The 20,981-nt window shown below is 37.0% G+C and overlaps 1 protein-coding gene across 2 annotated transcripts; it reads right to left on the bottom strand.

Moving 5' to 3' along the window:
• Positions 1 to 703: 703 nt before the first annotated feature.
• Positions 704 to 15,077, bottom strand: spns3 (SPNS lysolipid transporter 3, sphingosine-1-phosphate (putative)). 2 transcript variants are annotated; one of them, XM_084730481.1, is made up of 12 exons: positions 14,814 to 15,076; positions 11,642 to 11,707; positions 9,672 to 9,808; positions 9,133 to 9,284; positions 6,899 to 6,965; positions 6,662 to 6,804; positions 5,679 to 5,831; positions 5,390 to 5,579; positions 4,047 to 4,112; positions 3,852 to 3,950; positions 3,565 to 3,736; positions 704 to 1,810 (listed from the first exon to the last, which is right to left on the bottom strand). In XM_084730481.1, the coding sequence occupies exons 1-12, from the start codon at positions 15,037 to 15,039 to the stop codon at positions 1,743 to 1,745; spliced, it is 1,539 nt and encodes a 512-aa protein (XP_084586607.1). In that variant the 5' UTR covers positions 15,040 to 15,076; the 3' UTR covers positions 704 to 1,742. The 2 variants fall into 2 exon arrangements, with proteins under 2 accessions (XP_084586607.1, XP_084586608.1); XM_084730482.1 differs by lacking the exon at positions 704 to 1,810 and having other exon boundaries at positions 3,599 to 3,739; positions 14,814 to 15,077.
• Between the last annotated feature and the right edge of the window lie 5,904 nt (positions 15,078 to 20,981).

Here is a 20,981-nt window from a genome sequence, read left to right as displayed (position 1 = left end):
TGGGAGGCAAGACTCAAAAACTTCCTGAACTTCTTCTGCAGTGTTTATTCATGGGTAAACTGTAAACTTTACTGTCCATTTACTGCCACTAGACATTTTCACAGCTAAACTTTTTCTCGGCTAAAAGTTTTTCTCATTTGCTTCGGCTCAATTCTTCAATGAGAATTACTATTTTCAAAACTTTCAAAATTTAAAATCTCTGACCAACTAGTACTGTATGTTGTTCACAGCAGATCTGAATTCATTCAAGCAAACTGCACGTATAGAATAAGCTTGCTGATCAAACCTGATGAATCAATTCTCAGTGAAACTGTGAAACTCATCACAACTTCCTAACATCCTCTCATCTTTAAAGCCATTATATGCAAGCTGAGAGTTCACTCATCTATTCTCATCTATTTTGAAAGCAATGAATCAATCAATAAGACAGAAAAAAGTTTACCCACCTCTGCATTTATCACTACACCCCTGTTTGTAACACCATGCTACAAAATAAATTTACTGCATACATACAAATGTGCATATCCTTTTTCTGTGTACTACAGTATTGTACATTATTGACTTTTCCCAGTAAACTTCGATTTACTGTTGATCTGATTCTGAAAAGTTACATATGTGCGATACACAAAAGCATTAAGCCAGACAATTGTATAGTTGTATAGTAAGCAATCAGTGTCAACAAAAAAGATATTTGTATAGAAGGTGAATGGCGAGGAAATTTTTCATTTTGGTGGCACGGATACGATAACTTGAATGAATTATTTTGTACAAGTTATTACCTTTGACAAACATGCAATACGGTTGCGATGTTCTGTGAAACAGTCATGACAATTGCACTTGCACTTTTGTGAAAGTTAAGACAAAAAATGAGCCAAAGCGATTGAGAAAAACTGTAGTCCCACTGTTACGACTGCCTGTTCACCTGTCTGCCCTGAACGCAGCCAGTGCACTCTCATTTGAATTACCAGAGGGGAAATTAACAAACATACCAAATAGGTCAATTTCTTAGAAAGGTTAAGAATACTGGAGATTTACATGAAAATATTCAGTGGGAGAGACGAGTAAAATAGGGGAAAATCCCAGAAAAAATGTGTGGGTTTAGAGGCATGTTGATGTATTCAAGAATAACTGATTGCATTAGTCAGTGACTCAAAGTCTAAGAATCAAAGCAAAACAAACACACACACTCACTTCAGAATACTTAGATGGTAAGTATACATTGCTATAGCTAAGTAGCTAGCTAGATAGCTAGTTAGCCAAGAAAACTACCTCCACTCTCCATGGATGGAAGGAAGACATTTGTGTTTGCAAATTTATTAAAAAGTTAAAAACAACATTTCCATTCAGGAAATATAAGCATTTAGTTATACTGCGCAACTACACTGCACAGTGCACTTCAAAGGGAGCTAACACTGTAATGAGTTTTTTAGTGAATCCACTTTTCTTTTTCCAACCCTAACCATGTTGGAGTAAGTTTTTCATTTATCCAAACAGAGGTTGTCATATGTCGTACAGATTGTAAAGTCCTTTATGGAAAAGTTGCAATTTTGAAAACTGACTTGACTTAAATGTAGAAAATACAAATTTGTTGTTACAACATTTAAAAAGGACAGTGTGAATTAAATAGTTTTTTTTCTACATTTGTTCTCAGTGTGGCTGTAAAAAAAATAAATCAAATTAAACTTAAAATTAAATAAAGCTTAATTTAATGGCATGGTTGATGGTTGTCCAGCAGTAGATGATCATTTCTCCTGGGTGTTCAGTTCCACAGACGGCTCAGTTGTTGGCTCCTGCTGTGGTGGAGGACCCTCTGTAAACACAAACACACATAAACATGTTTGAAATATTCAAATTAAAGTAGGGAGCACTGATCAGAATGACATGGAGACTAAAGTGCGCAGGTATAGATATACACACACCATGTTTAGAAGGAACAAGCTCTTGGTTTGTGCAGCTGCCTCACACAACAATGCATCAGAATGGAGAGAATGAGGTCAACTCAAATCCAAACTAGTGAGACAGTGCTGTCTTTATCAGGTTTGGCCCATCTCTGCCTCTGAGTTGCCAGAGAAACTAGACTGCCACTTTGTTACTGGGGCACATGTGCAGATGAGGAGAATTTGTTCTTAACTGAATAAGGATGAGTGCTATCTTGTAGTAAGTGAGTTGAATAGAGGGCTGTTGTTCAGGAAGAGTCGGACACTCCAGCATGTGTCTGACACTTTCACAAACACAATGGTGTATCATCCACACATAAATCTTGAAACCTCAATTCCAAAAAAGTAGGTAAACAAGGTATTTAATGCTCAAACTTAGAAACTTCATAGTTTTTTGAAAATATACACTCTCTTCTGAATTTGATGCCTATTTCAGAGACATTGGGACAGAAGCAACAAAAGACTGGGAAAGTTTTGTGAAAAACTGCATGGGCAAATTTAAGAACATTTCTCAACACAAAACTGCAGGAATTTATAGATTTCACCATCTACAATCCATAAAATCATTAAAAGATTCAGAGAATCCAGAGAAATCTCTGCATGTAAGGGTCAAGGCTGAAAACCAATACTGAATATCTGTGACCTTTGACCCCTCAGGCAGCACTGCATTAAAAACTGCATTAAAAACCCTTATCACTGTATAAAGGATACTACATGAACTCAGGAACACTTTGGAAAACCATTGTCAGTAAACACAGTTTAACTGCATCTACAAATGTAAGTTAAGACTCTACCATGCAAAGAGAAAGACATATATCAACAACATCCAGAAACACTGCAGACTTCTCTGGACCAGAGCTCATCTGAGATGGACTGATGCAAAGTGGAAAAGTGTGCTGTGGTCTGACGAGTCCACATTTGTTTTCACAAATCATGGACGTCATGTCCTCTGGGCTAAAGAGGAAAAGGACCACTCAGATTGTTACCAGTGCAAAGTTCAAAAGCCAGCAGCTGTGATGGTGTGAGGGTGTGTTTATGTGAAGGCCCCATTAATGCTGAAAGGTACATACAGGTTTTGGAGCAACATATGCTGCCATCCAGACGACATCTTTTCCAGAGACGTCCCTGCTTATTTCAGTGAGACTATGCCAAGAAAATTTCTGCAAGTGTTCCAACAGTGTGTCTTTGTAGTAAAAGTGTTCAGGTACTAGACTGACCTGCCTGCAGTCCAGTGCATTATGAAGCACAAAATTCGACAACAGAGACCTCTGACAATTTCACTTTTAAAAGTTTAAGTATCAGTGTTCTCAGTTCACAATTATTGTGTGTTGTTAAAAGAAAATGTAACGTATCACAGTGGTAAACACGCTCCTGTCACAATTTTTTTAGAACTTGTTGCAGGCATCAAATTCAGAATGAGTGTATATTTACAAAAAATGTCAATGTCAATCAGTTTGAACATTGACTATCTTATCTAGCATGTAACCAAAGCTCAAAAGAAGAGTAGAATTAGCAGAGTTGTTCTGCTGGTTCCATGGTTACACTGTATTACCATTTAGTTTTGATGTGTTGTTGTTGTTCACAACAGAATGATAGGGGAGCAGTTATACATTTACAGTAGGTGTACCTTCAACCAATTGCATGGCTGCCTTTCTGTCTTCATTGATGTAGAGGGCAGTCATGAGAAAAAACAGTCCACCCAGGATCCCAACAAACAGGCAGACCAGGAGGCTGTACTGCAGGCTGCGGAAGTTCCAACCATGAGTCCCAGGTTTAGATGTGCGTATAGCATCAGAAATCTACTGGTACAGGTGTGAAGAGCACATTAATCCTCAATCGTACACTGACAAAGTGGTTTACTCAAACTTGCAGAAGTACTGTTGGTGAAACAGCAAAGTTAAAATTATATCTCACCACTCCGACGAGATAAGGACTCCCAGCATCACCCAGGAGGTGGCAGACTGAAATCTGTAGAGCCTCAGCTGAGGACCTTCTGGTTGGTATGACAACGTACTGAAGTAAAAAAAAAAGTAACATAAAACAACCTGTTAGCTTCAAGGTTCAGCAAACTGTTTCATATTTTTATTCCCATGCAGCATTCAAACTCACCAGCAGTATGTCAGCCATGACAGCCCAGTTCAGTGATATCAGTACTTCACCTATGAAAATGAACACCTGAAATGAGACATTTAGGCAACTGATCAATTGATCAATGAATGAATTATTCAAAATAACTTAACACTTAAACACAGTGTGTGAGTTTGTCCTCTAGGAGTCTCTCTCACATTAAAGCAGTAACAAAAGACTTGATTTGATGGCTTTGGAAATAGCATGGGATCATGGGAGTTGTTGTCTTCATTGATGAAAGTGGGTGAAAATCTATCTGACATGACTCAGAGAGAAATCATGTTCATGGACGAGGTAATATTAAAGTTTCATCCATGTTACTGTTCGTCACGTTCGCTGACTTCCTTCCTCACTCTCTGATGGATCCTGTGTTTCTCTGGACTTTATAGCAACTAGCAGCTCGAAGGAAACGCAATGTGATCTTGAATAATTTATGTATTTCTCTGAGTTTGAACATTGTTGGAAACAATTGGGATAATGTAAGAGCACAATTCACCAAAATATAGAAGACATGTCTAATGTTTTTTGACATTTCAATTCAGAAATGTTACATCTTATAGCTTTAAAAAGTTAGGGTCTTGAATTTTGTCTCGTTCTACACTTTCTGACATTATGTCATATCTTTATAAGCTTGTGAAAACATTTTGTTGGTGCTGTAATGCCTATAAGTGACATACCATTACGCCATGGCTGAACTTTAATATTAAATGTCAATCATTTTAGATTTGTTGTGCATCATGTTATCCCCTTTATAACAAGCTCATCTGAACGTATTACCACTGAGATAAGATATGTCCAAAAGATGTGATAAGCACATTAAACTCTCTCTATCTCTATGTCTGTCTCTATTTATTTGTTTAAATACAAATAAATAGCACAGCTTAATTGAAGAGTAAAAATCAAAACTCTGTCCAAATAAGGTTTTGTCCAGATTCTCAAAAATGACTGATAACATTTCCACAATTGAGTCGTCCCTGGATATTGATAGGGATGTCCCTACTGTCCCTACCCAACTCTACATCCTTGAATATCCCTGACTTATTAAAGAAACTATAGTGTATATATGCAGATAATGTTATTCTTTGTTTAGAACTAAATGAAATAAGGGACATTTGACTTTGACTCATGGTGATTTTGATAAAAAAAATATATACGTATATCAAAAGGTAAAGTCAGTAGTATTCATCCTCTTGCGACCATGAATGTCTGTAAAGAACTTCATCCAGTAGTTCAGATGTCAGTCTGACAGTGACAGTGGTGGACAGACAGAGTATAATGGTCATTCAGCCAGAGGAGAGGAGCAAAGACAGAAGTTTGTCTCTTACATAAGTGGTGGGAATGTTTACTGATGCCACAAAGATGGCGATGAAGAGGCAGGGGGCTGATCCCAGCAGGCCTACTGCACAGATGAGTGGGTCCGCGTTTGACACCTTGTCCCTGAGGCATCTAGACAAACCAGTGCCAAGAGACCCTCCCAGAATGCCCGTCACCACTGTCACAGCTCCAAAGATGTAACTGCGCGGGGAGCAGAGAGACAGACAGAATAATTAAACCTCTGTTGTGATTTTGAAGGAAACGAATGAAGGGCAATGCAGGTCGAAGGTCGTGCGCCACCTGTCTGTGGTGTTGCAGGGCTCTTTGACGCATTGCGGTTGGAGCTTCTGAAACACCTGAGCTCTGGACAGGAAAGTAGGCGTCCAGAAACCCAGAGCTCCGACGAGGAAGGCTGTGGCCGTCACTCCCAGTGATGACCACACGTAGCTTTTGCTAGGGTCAATTACAAAACAAGATTAGTAAATATAATGAAAAATCATATCGCTCTAATATTCAAAGACTAATTCAAAGTATTACAGTATTGAAGGAACAGTTCACCCAAAAATCAGAAATACATATTTTTCCCCTGGCCTGTAGTTCTGCTTATCCATCTAGATATTGTTTGGTGTGAGTTGCAGAGTTTGGGACATATGAAATATGTGACATGATAGCATCAGAAAACACTTGTTTGTTCATTCATTTAACTATGTTTCACTCATTATTTCATCCATGTTCCCTTCAGTGGCTCCATGAGCTCCATTAGTCCCTTTATATTGAAGAGAAGGCAGACATCTCTACAGCTGATGTCTCCAAAACTCTGCAACTCACTCTAAAAAATCTAGCTGGATAAATAACACTACAGGCCAGAGGAAAATGTGCATGTTTGCATTTGTTTAGGTGAACTGTCCCTTCGACTAAAGCATGACCAATAAACCTGCAATTAATTCATCAACTGGTACAAGTGTGTTGCAGATATATTGGTATATATTTAACCAAAAACTACAGTGCATAAATGGCAAAAATATTTTTGAGATCATTCAGAAACAGTAACATCATTACATAATTTGTCCACCAGAGAGCACTGATGTGTTTATGTTATATCCTGGTCACAGTTCTTTACTGTAATGATCAAATTTAAGGGATCCTGACCAAAAATGTTTATTTTTATCATGTTTTAATGTGTTAAAATGTATGTCAGCTGATGTATCATATGATTTTATATGTTTTCAATCAGTCCCAAAGATTCAGTATTGGCCAGGCTATAGTATTAAACCATGTCCTACTTTTTCAGAAGATACTTGACATCTTCCAGGTAAGTGCTGTCCTGTGTAACTCCCTGTCCATGCGTCTCTGCAGCACCCCTGGGTGGGTTAGGACATAAGAAGACCAGCAAGACAAGTCCCACTAGACCCAAGATGGGAGTGATCTGACAAGACAGAAAAATGTGAAGACATGTGTCACTCTGTATCTGTCAGTGCTGAGTGAAGATTTACATCCACTGTAAGTGAAAATGTTCTCACCCTGAGAGCCCAGCGCCAGTCCCCTGTGGCAGTAGCCATCCCTGCCCCGGTTATGTATCCAAGACCACTGAAAACACAAAAAGTGGTAAAACCATGTGAGTGATCACAATGACAGAAACGAAACAATATGGCTGACCTGTGCAAGGTACAAGGTACATTTTTTTAATCATTCTACAACGCAGGATTATATAATGAAATGCAAGTTGTAGTCCCTCGATGCTATTCACAAAATAAAAATGATATAAAAGGATGAATGAATAACATGTCATGAAAATACATGACTGTTTTTTATGCTGGAGGGTGAATTTAGGACTCTCACAGACTGTCTGAAGAAGCTGCAGCCTAATAGTTACTTCTGTATTTTGTCTACTGTACCAGGATGTGGTTGGTTGTGGGTCTCATGTTTTGACTGCAGCACACTAACAAAGATTCATTTAAGATTAGTTTTAAGTTGAGTGAAACTAGGTTTAAAATGAGTAAATCCAGGTTTAAGCTGAGCTCTGTTGCACAATTAAAACTAATCTCTGATTATAAAATATAGTTTTGTGATGTAAACCAAAATCAAATAGTTTAATCAATATCGAGATGCTTGCTTACCCAAATGAAAATAATAATAATAAAAAAAAATCCTAGTGCTATGAGGACCTATTAAGTATAACAGAGGATGGGAATAGTTAAATTTTGTTGGCTCTATATTCCTTAATAAAAAATACATTACATTGTTTGCAAAGCTAGCTAAAAAGTAAAAACAAACAAAAAGACTTTATTGCTTTCTACATAGCTAAAAGTAAAAAAAAAAAAAGTTATATTGCTGACTAGCTAGCTAGAAGTCTTTTTAAAAAAAAAAAAAAAAAAGCTTACGTTGTTTGCTAAAAAAGGTTAACAAAATGTTACATTATTTGCAAGTAAAAGAAAAAAGTAAAAAAAGATATATAAACATAATACATAATCATTCAGTCATCACTTATGACTTATGAAGTGATGTGACATCCTGTATCTGGTGTGTGACTCAACAATCAACTATCTTTCTGATGCGTTTACGAACAGCTCGGACAGATCTTACTGGTCCTACCTTTAACAAAACATTGCATTGTTTGCTAGCTAGCAAAAAAGTTGCTTAGCCTAATTAGCCTACTCATACTGGCTCAGCAGAGAATTATTTTGCTCAGTCCATCTCAAAGAAAGTTAAACCCCCTCAACTAAAAACTAAACTTAAAGAGAGGTTTAGAAGTTTTTTGCAACATATATTAAAGTTAAACCACAATTTAATGAGAGATATAAATGAATGCTTGTTGGAGCAGCCCAGTCTTAGGATCCTTTGGACGTGCACTTTCCATGCCCGTTTTTGTAATGTTTCCAGTCAGGGTGCTTTCTATTGCTCCTCTGTAAAGGTTATCATGAACTTGGCATGAATTTTGCCCTTTTAAGGTTGCTTAAGGAATGCAACCATTTGAGCTTCTGTACCAGGGTGGAGATAATGTCCTGCAGTATTAAACAAGAAAGAGTTTAAGGGTCTGTGACTTGGATGGTACTTGATTTGCTGCTGTTTGCAGTCTATTTTGTAACTTAGCAGCCAAAGCTTTCAGTTCATTTCAGCATATCATTAACTGTTAGCTTGCAGAGTGAGACTTGGTGTTGCTGCAACTGAAAGCCCATATTGTATTTCCAGTTTAAGTGCTGCATTGAACCTGGGAGCTCCAAAATCTTAGACATTTGACATACATGCATTGAGGACGAAGCTAAAAAATCATCCTTTTCACAATGTACATGGTTGTTTATTGTTCATCTTTCTCGTATATTTTCTAGCAATTCTAGAGTCTGAGTTTTCCAAGCAGTGAATGCACCATTCACAATACGTATCAGAACAATCCATGCTTTCAATTGCATTCCCAACAGTAAAAGATCTTCAGTTAAGGATTTATAGACAGAATATGGCATGAATGAAATAGAATTATTAAGTATATTTTCATTATAATAGTGTGTAATCATCTGAAAATAAGAGTTATTGTGTTTTTGTTACCTTAGAGAGAGACATTTATATCTACACTGGCTCTAGATACAGAGTTTTGCTGCCACCATAGTTCCTTCCACAAGTTTGGAAGGGGAGAGTGAGGCAAAGTGTTTGCAATCTGCAATATTACCACCAGATGCCACTAAATCCTACACATTGGTCCTTTAATGGATGATTAAAACATGCAAAAAAAAAGGGAAAAAACACAGTTGTGGTTTCTAACCTTCCGATAGGGATAAAGATGTAGAAGACACAGATCATGACGCTCCGTTGAGCCCCAGAGAAGAGGTCACCGATGATAGTGGGAGCGATAGTGGAGTAGCTGGCCTCTCCGACCCCGACCAGGCCTCGCAACAGCATCAGGAGCCAAAAGAACTACAGAGATCAAGACAATGGCACAGAACCGGTTCAACAAGATTCAAACCCAAGGATCCTCTAAAGGTTTTAACATTATTACAGCCAAAAAACATCAATGATACACATTATTTTCCAAAGGAAACTGCAGAATACAATGGGATTTCTCTATTTGACTTCATATTCAGGTCTATGTTGTTTGTAAACTAAAAAAAATGTACAAAAACTGCAGATTTTTTATTGCAATACTTGCTGAAGCATCCATCTATGGTGGCTTTTTTTTGAATGCATGATGCAGCTATATGATGGAGGAAGATGAACTAATTACAAGCAGCAGGAAGTGTCAATGTCTGATCTTGTTCCTTCTCATTTCTTGTGTCTTGTGACAGTAGTGTATTTCTCACTTACCGACGGAGTGACGAAAGAACTGCCAGCAGCAGTCAAAAGCCACACACTCAAACCACCAATCATGATGTATTTCCGGTTGTATCGGTCTCCAAGGTAACCAAAGAGAGGGGCCAGGAGTAAGAAACTGCAGATGAAAACTGTAAGTACATCAGAAATAATTAATTCATTCTTCATAAAATGACAAGTTGACTGACTTGAAGAAATTCACTCATTAAACTGTCTGACTAATTTAGTACCATACACTTGTTTGTATGTGTTTGTGTGTGTGTGTGTGTGTGTGTGTGTGTGTGTGTGTGTGTGTAAGTGTATGTCAAATTTTAACAGCGTTATGCAATTCACTTGCAGCACTTCATGCACAAGGACCTTCAACATATGTGCAAGTTTTTTCTAAGGCTGAGTTGCACCAACAGGGATTATTTTTAAGAGTGATTAAATCAGAGTTTACCTTCAAATTATGTAGCACCAAATTAGCTCAAAATTAAGAAAGATTCAATTTAAACCTCTCTGTAAACCTCAGTTTAATTTTTAAACCTATATTAAATTTAATTATCTTGCACCAAAACTTACAAACGAGCCAGCCAGCAAATAACTTTGTTTTTAGTGTCTGTTTTTGTTTTGTTTTTACTTTTTAGTTAGCTAGCTAACAGTATTACATTTTGTTTTTAGGTAGCTAGCAATAGCCTGATATTAGGCTGAACTGTCAACTTGTTACACTCATTTCCATATTCTAGCTAGCTATTAATGTTTTGTTACCTTTTTAGCTCACTAGCTATCCACTAGTTAAACCCTATTTTATTTATTTAATTTCACTTTACATCAATACATTTACTAAACTGAGACAAATTTTTCATTGCATAACAGATCTGGATTTATCTGATCTGGACCCGGACTCATTTTAAACCTAGTTTTGCTAAACTGATTAGCACTAATTTTAGATTAAATTCATCTTTGATGGTGCAACCCAGTTAAGACCTTTAAACAGGGGTCGCTGGGACAAATTACTCATAGTCTCATATTACTGTAATTAAGTCTCTTTTTACTTGTTCTTGCATGCATATTTGTTCCAGTGTGTCATTTTAATCACAACTGATTTTTATACCTTTATGAGTTCTCTGCACTGTCTGTCTCATTGTGGGGACTGACTGTCCTTTAGCTGAGCACACAGGGTGATACTTAATAGCAGGAAAGTGTGACCTTTACACCAGTGAACCTCAGTGTGTACCATAAGTGTAACAGAAGGGATCATCTGATGTGCATTGCCATAGAACGTCTACTGTTTCTAGTTAGACTTTGCGAGGAAAGTTGCTACTTTGCTGAATAACTATGTATCAACTGTAAACTCTAGTTTAGTTTAATTTGATGTTTTGCATTAATGCTACCTATGGGCCCACATGCTAAAACAGTTAGTTATGTAATAGCTGCTGGCAGTTCATTACAATGATGAGAATATCTGCATTGTATGCAGGAAAACACTTTGCATGATTGGTTGAACCCTTATGTAACACATGCACGTTCAGGAATAGGACAAATCTACACAAATCTGTTTCTTCTTTATGCTTCGATAAAGTTATTTTACAAATTGGATAGTGTGGATCTTAATTCACCTATATACCATTCATCCTTATATCTGTCCCCAGCTAGTGTTCCAACTCACCCCAGTAGTAGAGTAGGTTGTTACAATGGAACTCTCTATTTTACATTAACTTGCATAATCTGTGGTTGTGTAGTAGATGTCCAATAGATTTAATTGTAGTTGATAAATATGAGTAGTGTGAATCAAAGTTTGAGAGATCTAGCTTGAAAAGCCACTGAGTTACTGATGCTCAAACAAAGTGTTACTACCATCCCCGGTCTCCACTATAGATTTTCAGTACTCCTTCCACCACTGGTTTTGTACGTGAATATCTCAGAGAGATGGTGTGTGTGTGTGTGTGTGTGTGTGTGTGTGTGTGTGTGTGTGTGTGTGTTACCTGTTTGCAGGAGTGCAGCTGTGCTGTCACTTATATTGAAGAATGTCTGAATGTTGAGGAGGGCACCTGTGTGACAATAAAAACAGTCAGAGTTGGGTAGTAATGGATTACATTTAATTGGGATTACATATTAAAATTAAAAATAATAAGTAACTGTAATCAGTCCAAATTACACTTGAAAAATGTGTAATTAGATTATAGTTAGTGTAATGGATTACTTGATTTGATTACATCTTTCATGTAAAGCAACAATAAACATGTGTTCTGAGTTTGAAACCACCCAGCCACATTTGAATGATTAAAAATCACCAAATATGTCAAATTAGGTATAAAAACAGAAGAAAACAGAAGAAATGGGGTGGGTCTATTCTGTGGTTCTTATCACATAACTTGCTGCCTTTATTTCCTGTTTACAGTTTATATGTTTTAGTTATTATTTTCACACATGATATGAAACATGTTGGTTATCTAACATTAATATGGGGTGTATTGACATCTACATATATATGAGTGATGTGGGCACTCATTTATACAGAGGGTTCTTCTGAACCCACTGGGTTAGGGGGAGTCCAAGCACGCTCCACTGGTCAGGTTCAGGGAGGGGTTTGCAACTTCTGAGTTATCTCCTCTTCACAGGTTTGATATACAAATAACTGCTAATATAAATGTGCCTCTACTGAAGTACATCTGTGTTTAAAAGGGTTATTTCAGAACAGCCAATAAAAATAGTATCAATATCAGCAGTCAAGATGAATCACATTTCTTGGAACTGTAGGAGTTTAAACCATCTGGGCAAGATGAGACAGGTCTGAGCAGGATGACATTTTAGGGAACTAAAATATTTTTTAGAGGAGACTTATTTGCTATCTTGAGATCAGTTGCAGACTCAGGCTGTCTGAGGGGCCAGGGGTGAACATAAAAATAAAACGGGTGCCAACTGTACACAGAGTAATGCCAGTGCTGCAAAAGTCATGATAAACATGTGGTGAAACAGTTCCATTCCCTAATTTTATCATAAATTTTATCATGTTTTGGACCACTGGAAACCCTAGAGGCTACTTAAACACCTTTTGTCCACTGGGACGGCATCCTTGAGAGCCTTTTATTGTGTTTTGACCTCTAAAGGATATCCTAAAAGGACAGTTTATTGTGTTTTATCCACTGGACAGTCATCCTAGGCGGTACTTTGTCAAGTTTTGCCCTCTGGAAGGGCACCGTATAGGGCACTTCACCACATTTTGTCCACTGGAAGGGCACTCTAGAGCAACACTGAGTTGTGACCCTCAGGTGGGTCACAGGAGATTTTATTTGGGTCACCGAATAAACAAACAAAAATATATTTCCAGCACAGCTTTAATAGCAATGTGAAAAAATTTTAATATTGTTTTATCATTTTTAATTCAGCCTAAATGCACTTATTTTGTCTCAGTTATGAAGCAAGCTGAAATGCCCTCCACTGTAAAAACAAAAAGGTTGAGAAAATTCAAATTTCAAGGCAGTTTACTTCAGTATTTCGCCTCTCATCCGAGCAGGCTTCATCAGTTCATGCTCATCAGACTAGATTGCTCTAGTCAGACTAGATTGCTCTAGTCTGATGAACAGTAGTTGGAATTCAATTATTTATCCTCTAAGAGAGGCCGCCTCCAGACCAAGAATGGTTTCACTCCCTATTGTGAGGCCTAATGACAGTCGTTTGGGTTGAGTGGGGTGAAACCCCCGTGAGCCAACAACAGTCGTTGGGGGGGTCTCACTCGTTAGTGTTCCATTCTGTTCTAACGATGGTCATTGGAGGCACCTGGAGCCAGGTGTGGCTGGACTGTGTTGTTGGTTGATGAAAGGACAGCATTGTAAGTTGGGGATAGGTGGTGTCGTAGGCCTCCCCCTCTGTTCAGGGATGGCTTCTCAACTTTGAACGTCTTCCAAGACAATTTTACCAGTCCAGTTGCGATCGATTTAATGCCCTAAGACAACTATGACCTGGATGAATGAGAATATTCACAGGCAATTTACTTCAGTATATTTTTGAGTATTGAGCTCAACTCAAACTATCAAGTTTTTAAAAATTTTTGCCACTACTGATCTTTTGTTGAGAAAATGTATTTTCCTAGATAAAAATTCTTTTTTAAGTTCTAGAAACCCTGAAATAATGTGAATAGTTTTTTACATACCACATTTCTAAACTTTTTATCTAAAGAAGAAAAGTAAATTATTTCAACTAGGTCAGCAAAACTTTTTAGGTTTGATTCAAAGCTCAGTTTCCTTGAACATTTCCTTGAAATTTTGAGTCATCTTGTGTGTATATGCATGTGTATTGATAATATAAGTTGACGTGGAAATGACAGTAAAAATGGTCAGGGACGTTCTTATCAACTCTCCCAAGATTTATTGGTCTGTTGTGAATTGGGTCAGGATGGTTTGTCATTTTTAAAAAGTGGGTCCCCAGAAAAGCAGCGTTCATTCATCACACGCTAGAATTGTGTTGATTAATAAATCTGTTCAGATGCAGATCCAGGATGTGGTCGAGGACTTGGCTGGGAGATTTTTGATTATTCATGGTTTTCATTTACATGAAGAGATAAGCCTAATAAATGTTAACAGCTCTAATGGGGATGACCTAGCTTTCTAAAGTAATCTCTCGCTGAAAATCTACAATACATTTCCTGGCAAATACATTACAGCTGCTGACGTGAAGTGCCCCCCTGACCCCGCAAAAGATAGAGTTTCTGGTCTGGATATTTCTCATGTGCTAAATAGAAAAATGAAACAGTGCTTTGTCCAATAAATCAACTTACTAGTTACTCACATCAAAACTATCTAGATGGATAAACAGCACTACAGGCCAGAGGAAAAATTATTATTAATTTTAGGGTGAACTGTCGCTTTAAAGAAAAAAGAAGCAAATAATGTGGAAAAAATATTTTTTCCGGCTGTAGTAGTTCCAGTTTTAGGAACAATGTTTTTAATGTTTTATGTTGAATTGATCCAACAGTAATCAGATTAGGTTACATTTTTTTTGTAATCCATCTAATTTCTCTTCAGTAAGTAACTACATTCAAGAAGTAATCTGACCCAGCCCTGAAAACAATGTGTGTGTAAGCCCTCAAAGGAGAAGCAGTGAAGGCTGTTTGTTGACAGGCAGTGTTGCCATGTGTACACAAACAGATCAGCTAACCTGCTATTGTGTACCGCTCCATGTAGTTGATCAGGTTGACATAGCAAAGCACAGCCACAGCTATGTAGGAACGTCGAAGTGATACGGCTGGTTTCTCCACTGCATTTGGTGTCAGTGATGAAAGGCTGTTAACAAAAGAGCCGTAATGTAGACCTGAGCTGGAGCCCAGGCTCCACCGAGGCACTGGTCTGTCCTGAGGGGACGACACTGATCCCCTTGGCTCCATAGTGAGCAGCTCTTCCTTCACCTGCAAATGGAGAATATATAGTATGACCCAGTTTTACACAAATCATTTACCTCTGGGTTACAGCATGTGCACAGCAATTTGGTAACAAGTGTAATTAGACAACTCAGTAAAGCTCAGTGACAGGGCAGAATTATACTGTCTACTCTGTAAAAATAAAAAGGTTGAGAAATCTCAAAATTTGAAGACAACTTTCTGCAAGAGCTTTTTGAATTCCAAGTCCAACTCAAACTAATAAGAACCAATAGTTAATATTTTAATATTCTCAATTAAGATCATTTAATTTTCAGGCAAAAAAAAAATATATTGACCTAAACTTTAAAGCTCACTGTGACCAATTTTTAAAAATATCTTTTTTTTTTTTTAGTTTCAAAGATTCATGCTTATCCAAAGAAGAAAAGTAAATTTTCTCAACTAAAGATGATAAGGCAGATTTGAAAACTAAGAGTTTGAGTTTGAGAATCTACTGCAGTGAAAATTTTAACAGTGTATAAAAGAGGGGTGAAATAAAGTTTTTACAAGTGCACTGTAAAAAAAAAAACATACTGGAATTTAATGACTCCCTCCAACTTTCTTCATTAACTTAACATGAATATGTACATTTTATTTATTCAAGTTAATTACACTTTATTTTTTTTAGTTTTTCTACTTTCAGAACACTTTAGAACTTATAAACTTGAGTTCTTCTAACCTGAAGTCTTTTGACTTCTTGCAGTGGTAGGATGAATGAATGTACTGTGCAGAGTTCAGTCAACTCGTTAAATTAAGTTTTGAAACGAACATGATGAGCATATTATCAGATTTCCCAGCATTCTTTTTAATAGTCTGAAGAAAATGTGTATGAGTGGGAAGTGAGTGCCAATGCTTTGTTACTGTATCTGGGATTTATTTGAGTATTTATTTTTCAGACAAGTTTTTATTTTTGCTCCTTACTTTTGAACACAAATATCTGTGCTTTTCTACATTTTCATTAGAGGGAGATTATTTATTATTTTAGAAAAAAATGATTCTTTGTGTATCCTTTAGTGCATGTTACACACAATAGATGCAACAGACGCATAACAAGATGAAACACGCCAAAAAAAAAAAAAAAATAACAAGACCATAATGACCTAACAAGAAAAAAGACATGACAAGACGAAAAACAATGTAACAAGATATAACACGATGAAAGTGACATAATATGAAAATGACACAACAAGACAACAACAAAGACATAACAGACTAAAAAGACATAACAGGATGATAAACAAGAGAACAAAACTTAACAAGATGAAAAAGATGTAACAAGACATAAGTTGTAACAAGACAAAAATTACGGAAAAGATAGAACAAGACAAAAAAGACGTAACGAGATGAAAAGCAACATAACGAGGCAAATGTTATAACAAGACAAAAATGACAAGACAAAAACAAAAAGACGTAACGTGATGAAACAGATAAGAGAGGGATACTTGAGGTTCAGTTAACTTTGCACAGAAACAGGTGTTAGAAATGTCCTCATCTTTGAGAACATTTCAGAGCCTGTACTTTTTCACTTTTACTTCAGTAAACAATCAGTACTTCTACTTTTACCAGTCTTTTTTTGCACATTTGTACTTCTACTTGAATATGTGCACTATGACTACCTCTGCAGCAGAGGTTGCGCTAGACTTTTTCGTTAATATTCAGTCCGAACGAGCTGAACAGAGAATCCACACCGTACCTCTTTTATCAACACCTTCATCGTTCTTGGGCTTTTTGAAGAAACTTCAGCTGTCGTGACACTCAGCTGTCGTGACACTAGGTGTGTTTGAGATGAACCAGGCCTGCGCAGAATTGATCAGCGGTGATCGCCACATAGTGCATGCCGGATAGATTTGTGTCCTACTTGATCCCGACTTGCTCTGACGTCATGCACATGTGGGCAACGATAACCTCACGAGATCGAGGCGACCGCAGTTTGTAGAGGCAGGTGCTGCAGCTGCTCTCCACCGACTGCAAACGCCTGGCTGTCACCTGATCGACATGCTGACAGGCTCTGATTGGCTCTTAATTTTGACAACAAACACCACGTGTTGTATAAAATACTAATTTTCTGTGTAATTGTAATATTTAATGCTGGACATATCAGTCTTCTGTTGTGCAATGAAGTTTTAATCTGTCAGCAAGCAGATATTTTGTGTCTGATAATAATAAAGGTTATGACTTATCAAAAGAACAGTTTAGTGCTTTACAAGGCAGATAAAAGAACAGATGTTACATGTGTCAAAAGGAGGATGTCTTCTATTTTAACTTCAATCAACAATCAAGAACGCACTTTATTTCTTCAGCTATGATCATGATCTGCAGACTACAGGTAACCTACAGGTGATCTAACACGATGTTTGTGTCTCTTCCTCTACTCTCTCGTAAGTCTACTGAAAACTGTCCGACTTGACTGCAGCTTTTTGTCTCCATCTCCTGCTGTGGCCGCCTGATCTCGTCTCTCCAAGCGAGGCGCAGTTCATCTCAAACGCACCTAATAGCTAATTAATATGCTCACTCGCCACCAAGTGGTCAGGGGTGTGAATTGCAACCTGTCAAAATGACAGATGACCTTCAGATTTTTCCGGAAAATATTCGGTTAACGCGACCCCTGCTCTGCAGTGTGTCTCTAAGTCTTTATCATTTATTTCCACACTGATGAAAGCATCGGTTTCAGTCCCTCCCTCCTTACACTTCAGATTTACTAAATTCACTGCGATCAGCTGGACCAAGATTCTTCAAACAGAGGAAATGTTAAAGTAAATCAAATTTGTTTGCAATGTTCATCAGCGTGACTGAAGAGTTGTTGCTTCAACTTAATATATTAAGCTCACAAATATGTTTTTTCATGTATTAATATCAAGTTTATTTAACTTGAAAAGTGTATTTGTTTTGAATCGTTACAAAATTAGCTCAACTTATCTTTTCTACTTCTGTCAACTTAAATTTTCAAAACAGGCACCAACTTCTTAAATCAAAACAGATATCTTTTTTACAGTGCTGCTACGAATTACAGCCCCTCTTGCTTTCATCTTTGAAATAAAGTCTGATTGCATCAGAGAACAATATGTGACTGTCTCTATGCCACTGTGCATTCATCAACCTGGTGAGATGTCTTTTAAGTTGCTTTTGAAGTCCTGTGTCCCACCGGTAACCTTGTTAGTAAGATATCAGAGAATGTGGTTGGTGAAAACATTTAAGAAATAACCCATATGACACAAAAGGCAATTACACAACTATGTACGAGCAAACTGCACACAAATGGTGTCAAAAGAGACATGGAAAGGAGAAGGAGGATTTTCTGCAAGTCTTGTTACAACACCACAGTAACCACACTGTGGACTTTTTGGGGTAATTATGATGATTATTAAATAAAAGCATGTGTTTTGAGAGGCAGCCATACATTCTGCCCTGGTTAGACAGTCAGTGAGAACAATAAGACTGTTGTGCATCAAATATTTTCACTAACAACACAGTGACATACAATTACACTGCAAAAACTTGAGCTGCAGTATAAACTTTCAGTTTCCTTCTGTGTCTTTCAGCTAAAATTAGGTTGAAGAAAAAAACTCACGTAATTGTTGGTGATGTCTTGTGTAATTCTCTCAGTTCATTCCATATTTGCAGTAGTCAGAGGCTCCTGGTGTCTCTCTGAGGCTTACAGAAGAAGAAGAAGAAGAAGAAGAAGAAGAAGAAGAAGAAGAAGTTAACAGAGGGCTCAGCAGATATTGAGTTAGAGAAGGGACCGGCCCACTCTGGGTTGGTCATATGCTTTCACACAGATCCTCACTGTGACGCAATGCTGCAAATAAGTCAGATCAGCTTTTTTTTGTCTTTCTTAGATTAAGCAGGGAATAAAACAATTATGTTAAATATCATTATATGGTCCGTTATATGATACACTGCTAACTTTTAGCAGCTTTATACACACAGTTCACACTACAGACAGACAAAAAGGCAGAGATGTCACATGTGGGGGTTGGGTGATGAGCTATAAATGAATGTGATGATTTTCATTAGTGGTACAGTTTTACTGGAATTTGCGTTTTGAAAGAGAGACATTGCCTCTGGTGGATTATGAGTCAAAATATGTGTGACTTCCTTGTAGGTCTCAGAAATATGTGCCATAAGATACATTTGGTTTTACTGTAATAGCATGAAGGATGTGAAAATGTAAGTGGAGTTTCCCATCACAGGACCAATAAAACTGCTATTTGATTGTTGTTTTCTCCCTAAAGTTCCTAGTTCACCCAGAGATGAAAATTCAGTCAATATCTACTCACCCTCTGCCGAGTAAAGGTTGGGATTGTTTTTTTTTAGTTCAGTCATTCCCAAACACTGCGTCGGGAACCACAGGTGGGTCACAGGAGATTTTTTTTAGTTTGCCAAACATAAAAAAGACTATGGGTGAAATTTAGAGGTCACTTAATTGTATTCTTATATAATTCATAAGTCTAAAATGTTGCATATCTTTCTGGATGAGAGGAAATAAAAATGAAATGTTCTGTTAACTCACCTTAAATGTATGTATTTCTCATTTACAGTGGTGGACAAAGTACTTGACGCCAGTACTTGAGTCAAAGTACAGATACTCCTGGTCAAATATTAATCATCTACAAATGAAAGTTGCTCAGTCAAAACTTTACTCAAGTTAAAGTATTAGAGTACTTGCTTTTAAAAATACTTAAGTATTCACAAGTACATGTTTTTAAAAATACTTAAGTATTCAAAAGTACAAATTACAAAGTACATTTTCTAATATCAATACATGCTGTATTGTTTTCATGATGCATTTACAGAAGCTTGTAACTCTCTGAAACCATCTAATGATGCACTGACCTGCTTGTAGAACCACTCTGCTACACAAAGTCTATAGAAACACCTATAAAAACTTCAGCATAGAAATACAATCAAAAATTTAAATAACTGAGATTTCTTTCTGTCTTCAGAGGCAGTATATACATGAATTATGCTGTATGTTTCACCCTTATAAAAACAATCCAACTTTAAAAGCTACCTGGAATAATGAATAATTATAATAACATCTTGAGATTTCACTTTGTCTTTGTCCTGCTGTCACCATTACTGCTTTTTGTTGAATGAAAGAGGGAGAGCTTGCTTGTGCTTGTTAGTGAGACTGGACGTATTTCTGCTTTTACATCAGTCCCATTTGAAAAGAGCTACTGTGATTGGTTTCTTTCTGTGAGGAACACAGCATGTGACCAATTATATTTTAGAAAAGATTAAAGAAATTATATTTTAGTCAAAAAGTAACAACAACCTTCCTAGAAATGAAGTGGAGTCAAAAGTACAATATTTGTCTTTGAAATGTAGTGGAGTGAAAGTCAGAAGTACTCAAGTAAAGTACAGATACTCAAAAAATGTACTTAAGTACAGTACTCAAGTAAATGTACTTCACTACTGTCCACCACTGCTCATTTATAAAGTATTAAATGTGTGTATATGTTTGCAATAACATGCATCAAGATTAGGATTGCAAATAATTTATTGCTGATCAGAATGTCCATTATATTCACCACTGATTGATTGATCAGTGTTTTTTGTTTTGTCCACAACTTAAAGATATTCAGTTTACTGTCAGAGAGACATAAAGAAACCAGAAAATATTCACATTTAAGAAGCTGAAATCAGGGACTTTTTTTTCTTTAAAAACTACTCATACTGATGAATTGATTATGAAAATAGTTGGAGATTCATTTAATGACTGATTAATTGATGCAGCTCGAGTCAAGATTAGATAAGGTGATGAAGAAATGGAAGTAAAAATGGTGAGGAACATTAATTTATGCACACATTAAGTTTTACCAAGATTTATTAATGAGGTCTGTTGTGGACTGGGTCGTGCTGGTTTGTCATTCTTTGAAAGTGGGTCCCCAGAAAAAAAAAAAAAAAAGTTG

The sequence above is a fragment of the Lutjanus erythropterus genome, chromosome 11 (assembly GCF_056507025.1).
Source record: "Lutjanus erythropterus isolate fLutEry1 chromosome 11, fLutEry1.hap2, whole genome shotgun sequence".
Taxonomy (NCBI): Eukaryota; Metazoa; Chordata; class Actinopteri; order Lutjaniformes; family Lutjanidae; genus Lutjanus; species Lutjanus erythropterus.
Note: the sequence above shows the minus strand (reverse complement) of the source record. Positions and strands in the feature narration are given on the sequence as shown.